The 7,998-nt window shown below is 57.6% G+C and overlaps 1 protein-coding gene across 1 annotated transcript; it reads right to left on the bottom strand.

The window, feature by feature from the left end:
* Positions 1-403: 403 nt before the first annotated feature.
* On the bottom strand, positions 404-5,401 carry GCHFR (GTP cyclohydrolase I feedback regulator). Its single transcript, XM_065635650.1, has 3 exons — positions 5,361-5,401; positions 3,372-3,466; positions 404-527 (listed from the first exon to the last, which is right to left on the bottom strand). The coding sequence occupies exons 1-3, from the start codon at positions 5,394-5,396 to the stop codon at positions 404-406; spliced, it is 255 nt and encodes an 84-aa protein (XP_065491722.1). The 5' UTR covers positions 5,397-5,401.
* Positions 5,402-7,998: the final 2,597 nt, after the last annotated feature.

Genomic DNA, 7,998 nt, shown 5'->3' with positions numbered 1-7,998 from the left:
TGCACAATTTGGGGGTGGGATGGTGCGACTGGTGCTGGGTGGGGAGGGGGGATGCCCTGACCTCTCCAGCTCCACACCTGCCTCTCCGGGCAGCCCGAGGGAACAGGCAGCCCAGGCTGTCCTTTGAGTTCCCTCCAATGATGATTAAAATGAAAAAGCTGGTATTTGCCATGAAAGCAGAGACAGAGCCATCTGGTTTTTGGTGAGATTTCCTCTGGCCTGGGTGTACCTTCCTCCCCAGGTCCTGCCAAACAGCAGGGAGGGCAAGTCCCCACAGGGTCAGGTTTGGCCTGTACCCCCCTCGCTTCCCCGCACCGGGAGTCTGGGGCAGAAAGCAGAATTCAGGGGAAAAGATTTGCCGTGGGACGGTCCCCAGCGGGGAGGAAGGCCGGAGTCCTCCTCGCTATTCCTTGTGCAGGCACCAGACCAGGGTCTGCCCCACGCCCGTCATGCTGACCACGCGGTACCCGCGGCTCTCCAGCTTGTCCAGCACGATCCGCGGCGCGTCGTTCACGTAGTACTCCCAGCTGGAACAAGGACAAGAGACACGGTGAGATGAGGAGGAAGAGACGGGAATTTCCTTGGGGAAGTGACTCAGCCTGGCCACCAAACCAAGTGACCGTGTTTGGCACGTGGTGACACAACCTCGTGGTGAACCAGGTGGGGACGGGCAAACGGCGGGGAAGCCTGTCCGGAACGGGTCATGGTAAATTGAATCACAGAATGTCAGGGATTGGAAGGGACCTCGAAAGATCACCTAGTCCGATCCCCTGCTGGAGCAGGAACACCTAGATCAGGTAAATCAAGATGTGGTTTGGGGAGCAGGTGTCCAAAGGCACGTGCTGAAACTGCAGCAGAGGGTTCCCAACGTTTCCAGCAGGCAATTCAGGGAAAAAGCAGATAATCTCTGCAGAGAAGAGTGAATCGGATGTTTCTAAGGAATGAAAAAACGGTGTTTTAGCTACGCCAGAGCCTGCCTGTAAGTTTTGGGTGCTTTTGAGAGCCTGCGCCTGAAATATGGGGACTGGGAAAAGCCGCTGCCTTCAGCCAGGGGCTCAGCCTTTGAAAATCCAGAAGTCATCAGCCGAAAGAGCCGCCGAGAAGGCGGAGCGGAGGCGCCTCTGCCCGCGTTCAGAGCCGCCGCACGGGGGATGCCCAGGGCCTGACCCTGCGTCTCCGTCCAGCCTCATTCCCCGCGGTTTCTGCTGGTTTGGAGCAGGAGCCGAGATCCCCGCGGCCCCTGCGCACGCTCGGGGCTGTGGGGCTGCTCTCCCGTGAGGAAAGCAGACGGGGGATGTGGAGCAACGTGGTGCGGGCACAGAATGGGCTGAGCGAGCTGGGGAAGAGCAGGGCACAAATGGGACATCTGGCAAACCCAAGCTCCGGCGCTGGCTGCTCCCCGGCACAGCCGCCGCGGGCGCAGGGTTTGTTCCAGCAGATGCAATGAGCTCTCGGATGACTCACCGTGCCGGATAAGCTGATAATGACGGGCTGTGGGATCGCTGGGGATCCAGTTCGGGCACCTTCACAAAGGCTCTCCTGGTTTTCTCAGTAACGATAAAAAAAGACCCAAAAGCTTTTCCAAAGTTGCTAAGATTGCAAAACATTAATGGGGTGGTGAGCGCTTTTACAGCGTGAAATAACACCAAGATGTGAAAGCTTTTTTCCAGTTTCTCAAGACAGACTATGCTTTGCTGTAATTATAGATGTGGTATAAAGATAATATGTATTATTATAAGTGTCTTTGAACTGAATGCTTTCTCCAGGAGCCTTGCCACATACCCTGCACATTCACAGGCTGGGCTTGGTAAATATTATTCCCATTATGCAGAGGAAGGAGCTGAGGCCGGGATTGTTTGTTGTTTGTAGGAACCTAAAAATCCGAGGGTCTGAGCTGGAAGCAGCAGGAAAGCTGAGCTGCCCAGGGCTTTAAACAGCTCCGTGGTGAGAGAAATAAAAGATCGTGCACAGCGTGGATCTGTGTGCTGCTTTATGTCTGTGCAGTCGCTCTGCATCGGGTTGGGGAGGCAGGGAGTGTTTCCAAAGCCTTTCGCAGGGGACAGAACAGTCACCCGAGGCTGGAGGGGACTCTGGCGCTGGCACAGCCCGAGCCCATGAGCCGGTGTCCCCGACGTCCCCCAGCCAGCGCCTGCTGGGACACAGCGATGGGCTGTTCCAGCCGCTGCTGCAGAGCTGCCTGGCAGGACGGGCGCTCCCCTCCTTACAGCAATTCAGTCCTTCATCTGCACCCGCAGTGCCCCAGCGCGTCCCTGCTGCCCTGGCCTTTGCTTTCAGGCTCCCTCCAAGGGCTCATTTCAGGTTTTTGGGCCCACGGTGCTCCGGGAAGGGCAGGGTTTGTGGTGTCTGAAGCCTCGCGGTTGGGTGGGTGAAAGAAAAAGCAGGCAGAGGAGCTCTTGTCTCTCCTCCCGGCCGGGATTTTTGGCAGGGGCAGCGGGGTTGGCCCCGCTGGCGTGCGGCCGAGGCCCTGCGGTGCCAGCACCCGCGTTCCAGCCCGTTCTGGTCCTTCTGTTCCCCACCCGCGGTTGCGCAGGCGGGGCAGATGCGCAGTGGGGAGCGCGGGTACAACACCGAGAATGGGGGGCAAGAGGGAGCTCAGAACACCCGGGGAGGGAGGAAAGGGGCCGAATCCACCCGGGAGAACCCATGGGAAGCTCAGGTCCCCTCTCCCAAATAGCAAAACGTGGCACTTCTCTTCCTGCTTTAAAACCTCCCACCCCGTTCAGGTTTTTAACGCTACAGGAGCTGGGGACCCAGACATCAGTGTTTGCCCGTCAAGCTCAAGCAGAAATCAAACTGCCCCTCTGTGGTGTTTTGATTTGCATTTGAGGTTTTGTTTTGCTGTTTGTTTGGTTGCTTGTTTGTTTTTTCCCAGAGGAAAACAAAAAGTGAGATATCAAGTGGAGAAAACTAGAAAAAGAAAGGTGGGCCAAGATGTGAAGAACGTGCTGGACATGGTAATAAGCCAGAGGAGGTTTGTGTGTCAGGATGAGGGCAGATGGAGTTATGGAGAGTGATTTAAAGGCTCACTGGGCCTGTTTTATTTCAGCGCAGGGATGTGTCGGGTACCAGCCAGCAGCATCCCCGGCGTGCAAGGAGAGGGGAGGAGGTGGGTCAGCTCTAAAACGGGCCAGAGCAAGGAAAAGAAAGAACTAAATAAAATACCATGCAGCATTTCCTTGGGTGAGAATTAACAGGCGGGGGCAAGGACACACGTGTGCCTTTTCAGCATCAAACTAGCCCTGGGATTAACGTGCAGCTGGAAGGTGTCACGGTGGACATGAGCAGTGAAAATGTTCCCAATCTGGGAAGATAAGGAGGGGGAAGAGTCCGACACGCCGCAGAGGACTTACAAGTGGTTCCCCAGCATGTTCCTCTTGGTGGCCCCCAGGAAGCTCATCAGGACGGGATCTGAGTGCTCGTCCCCCACCATGGTGGGTCCAGCCTCCTGTGGGGACGGCAGAGCGGGTGAGCGACCTGCGCGGCGCCCCCTCCCCAGACAGCACCAGTAAGAGCTTTACTGGGGGGGAACGATTGTGAGAGAGGAGGGACCATGGTGGCTTTGCTCCTGGACCATGGTGGCTTTGCTCCTGGACCATGGTGGCTTTGCTCCTGGACCTTGATGGCTTTGCTCCTGGAGGGCCACCTGCTGGCTGAGCTCCCGAGGGCTCCTCGTCTGCCTGCAGGACAGACCTACACCTCCCAAACCAGCAAATCTGGGGGTTTTACCCTGAAATGAGCATCCCCGTTGGGCCGTCCTGGCAGGAGGCAGCTCTGGGAATGGCCCCACTGCCCAGGAAGGGTGAGGAGATCAGGGTGACATGGTGCCACACAGCGCCTTTTAAATCTCTGCCACACTATTCACAAAAAGTTGTTGCCTTTTAAATCTTTTTCACACTATTTAAAAAAGTTCGCGAGTGAAAATTGTTCATCCAAGGGTTGTTCCTCATCCCCTGCACCAGTAATTGCACGTTTTGGTGAGCTGTGCAAACACGCAGCACGCTCCGCTGCTGGAAAAGGCACAAACCGAAGCAGAGACAGATCCTTCCCTGCTCGCAGCTCCGGTGCAGCCCCCAGCCCCCCGGGAGCCCCGTCCCTGCCCCGGCGCTGCCAGGGAACAGCAGCAACGTCTGTCACTCCTGCCGGGGCAGGTGGCTGCACCAGCCATGGCTCAGCGCCAGGGTCCAGCCTGGAAATGTTTGCTTTGTGCTGCTAAAGAGCAGAGTTTCCAAAGTCTTGCGGGGGGGACATGCTAAACCACGATAATCCAGCCCACGCTGCTGCGTGCCCTTCCCTAAAGTGCTGCAGACCCCAACGCTGTGGCGCTTTCTGTATCTCGCTCCATAATTGCTTAATCAATGTGTTCAATGCCCAGCACCGCTGGCAACAGCCGCTCCGGTGCCACCGCATCCCCCACGTCCCCACTCTCAATTCACCACTCACTCGCTCAGGATGGGACGTGTGTGTCTCGGGACATCTTCAACAACAGCAGCAGCATCGTTCACCAAACTCCTGCCCGCTTGTTGAAGGGCTTTTGTCACTGTTACCCCCTTCCTACCGCAAACCCACCTTGTCCCAGTTTGGCTTTCAGCCCTGTAGATCACTTTTGTGTTGGGAAAGGGAAAACTCGGGGCTCAGACACAGTTATCGGCTCTCGCAGCCCTGGCAGGATGCGCCAGCAGACGGGGGATCAGCAGCTCGTGGGGTGCGGATGCTGCCATCGTCGGGCAGCAACGTTTCCTTTATGGCTTATATCAGGATTACAGGCTGCGCCGTGAGCCTGGGTCTCGGCCAGAGGTCCCTGGGGCTCCTGTGCACCAACCTGCTGCCAGTCATGCCCTTCCCTGTGGCCGCAGCTGCATTTTCCACCCCAAAACGGCTATTTTGGGGAAGAGGGTAAACCTACAGTGAGGACACGTGGCCAGAAATTAATTTCTTTGGCGTTCATGGGACTTTGCGACAAGTTCCACTGGTTCTGTCGCTTGCTGTTGGAGAGGGGTGGGGGTTCAGGGGACAGGAGTAGGGGTACGGGCACCCCCGTGCTCCGCCCTCCCCGCCGCCCGCTGCCGGGCAGCACCGCAGGGACAGGGTGAGCGGGGACAGGAGGTGACAGGGCGTTGCGCACCGCGGGGACACCCCGCACGGGGCACAGCAGCCAGGACACAGCGTGGCCGTGCCCGGGGGTCCCCGAATCCCCGCGGCATCAGCCCGGAGCTCCGCACCCCCAGCCCGGGCAGCCGGGGCAGCGGTGCCGGTGACAGCGGGGCTGAGCGTGTCCCGATGTCCCCGCCCGCCCCCGTGTCCCCCCCGTGTCCCCCATGCCGGCAGGTCCCGGGACTCACCATGCGGATCTGGGTGCTGATGAGCAGGTACGGCATCCTCCTCCTCCTCCTCCTCCTCCGCTCCGCTCCGCTCCGGTCCCGCCGCGCCCGGGGCCGCCCCGCGTCCCGCCCCCCCGCCACCGCCCCCGGCACCGGGGCCGCCCCCCGCGGGGAACCCCCGAGGGACAGGGGACGTGGCGGGGTCACCCCGGTGCTGGGATCTGCTCCCCGGCAAGGGTGAGCGGGCAGGGGGGCGAGGGGCGGGGGGCGATGGACAGGGGGACGTGGGACAGGGGGACAAAGGACAGGAGGACAAAGGACAGGATGAACCAGGAGGAGATAGCCCGTGGGGCGCTGAACAAGGAGGTGGTGGCCAGGGGGACAAACCAGAGCGGGACGAAGGACAGGAGATGACGGACTGGGGGGCGATGGACAGAGAGAGAAAGGACGGGGAAGTGATGGCTGGGGAGAGGATGGACAAGGAGATGATGGACAGGGAGACAGGAGATAAAGAACTGGGAGATGGTGGACTGGGACATGGTGGGCAGGGAGATGATGGACAGGGAGACAGGAGATAAAGAACGGGGAGATGGTGGACTGGGAGATGGTGGGCAGGGAGATGATGGGCAGGGAGATGAAGAGTGAGAGGCAGTGGAGCCAGTACCACCCTGGGGCCCTTCCCAAACATGCCCCCAAAGCAAGGGGTTTAGCATAGCCAGCATATTGGGAAAAAAGTCCCTTTTTCTATGGGCTGTAGAGCTTTTATCTGGAAACATGGGGGGTTAAATCCCTTCAAATTGGAGAAGCTCATTTCCTGAGACTGGGACCAACAGAGGTGCTTCCTCTGGAGGTGCCGATGGATAATTCCCCCCTCAGCAGCTTGAAAACTATATAGAAAGAAAGTAACATTTCCATAAATAGCAAAAAATAAACTTGCACAGAAAACTCTCCATGCGGCTCACCAGAAACTCTTAACAAGCCATAATCAATTCCTAATTTTGCGAATAATCTTGAGAAACAAATGATAGGAGGATGTTCCCGTGCCACAGGGCCGGGGCTGTGTCACACCGTGTCCCTCCTGCGTGGCCCGGGCCCGTTTCTCTGCGCTGCCCCGCGTTACTGATTAACCCACAGGGAGCAAGGGAGAAAATTAACATTTCTGCTCGCTAGGCTAATGAAACTGCTCTGGCAAACCTTGCTAACCACTATTATTATTATTGTTGTTGTTGTTGCTGTTATTAACACATTTGTTGTTATTAACGTTTGCTGGGTTTGGCATGATAAAAGAAAAACCCAACAGAGGTTGATGGTATCATCTTCCTAAAATGTGCCCCAAATATCCCAATATATTTATTTTGAGCTGTACGTGGGTTGAATATCAGCTCTTTTAGGTCACTCCCATCCTAGGGAGGGTCTTCCCAAAATCCTGCTGCCAGGACAGTCCCAATGTTTATTCCTAACCCTGGTTTTCCAGTGTCAACCTGCGCTTGGCTTCTGGCGTGGAGAAATTAACACGTTGCTGCCTCCGTTGCCCAGTTAATGAAGAGAAAATTCCACCCCCCGTGCATTTCACCTGGGCTGTTTGATTTCAACACGAGCCCCAAACCCCAGCGCCCCTTTGGACCTCGACCGGGCGGTCGCACCGTGACCACTGTCCTGGTGACCGTCCCGCCAGCCGAGAAAACAACACAGACCCGGGATCCAGACCCTTCGGTCTGTCCACAAACTAAAGAACAGCGAGGCAGGTTCTGCCCGATGCCTGCTGCTCGATCTGGCTCCCAGATCGCTCTTCTTGGGGAAAAAAAAAAAAAAAAAAAAAAAAAGAAAAGAAGGAAATGCAAACGGAGCCTGCAGACAGCATTTTGATATTGAATTTCCTGATGAGATACTGAAATCTGGGAGACAGCCCGAGTGCTCAGCCCTGCCATGAGAGCCGCCTGTAAAACACAGTGTGATACATCTTGGTGGTGCCGTTTATCATCCCAAACCAAATTACTGGCCCTCGGCAGCGGCTCCGAGCAGTCTGCTCACCGCGTGGAGACAACCGGCGCCGGCAGAGCTGCTGGTGCGTGGCTGTTTGCTGCTGCGAAGGGGTTAAAGGGAAGAGCAAAGCACCTGCTCGCAACGGAAATTATTGCTGTCAAAATGTGGGGTTTGTGACTTTCATTAAAGCGTGGCGGGGAAGAAAAACGAGGAGGCCGGGGCAGGTGACTCTGATACCATCTTTAATATCCTGCGGAGCGCGGGTTGGACGTCACAGCCGGCGCCTCCACGGCACGGCTTTGTCATTGCTGTGGCTGTCGCTCGTCAGCCGGAGAGGACGGGACAGGCGACAGGCGACAGCGGGCGCACAGCCGGCGGTGGCTGCGGGGTTGGTCCCGGCACCAGCAGCACGGAGCACAAGCGCCTCGGTCACAGCGGTGGGCAGGGGCGCGGTGCCACAGCCGCCGTGCCGGGTCACAGCCCGTGCTGCGGGTGCGGGGGCGACGCGGGGCTGTTGTTGAGGCCCCGGTGCAGCGGCTGTGGGGATGGGGGCGGGTGTGGGTGCAGGTGTGGGTGCAGGTGAAGGTATAGGTGTAGGTGCTTGTGTAGGTATAGGCTCAGGCGTAGGTGTAGGTACAGGTATAGGTTCAGGAGTACATATAGGGTCAGGCGTAGA

This window comes from Caloenas nicobarica, chromosome 5 (assembly GCF_036013445.1).
Source record: "Caloenas nicobarica isolate bCalNic1 chromosome 5, bCalNic1.hap1, whole genome shotgun sequence".
In the NCBI taxonomy this organism is placed as follows: domain Eukaryota; kingdom Metazoa; phylum Chordata; class Aves; order Columbiformes; family Columbidae; genus Caloenas; species Caloenas nicobarica.
Note: the sequence above shows the minus strand (reverse complement) of the source record. Positions and strands in the feature narration are given on the sequence as shown.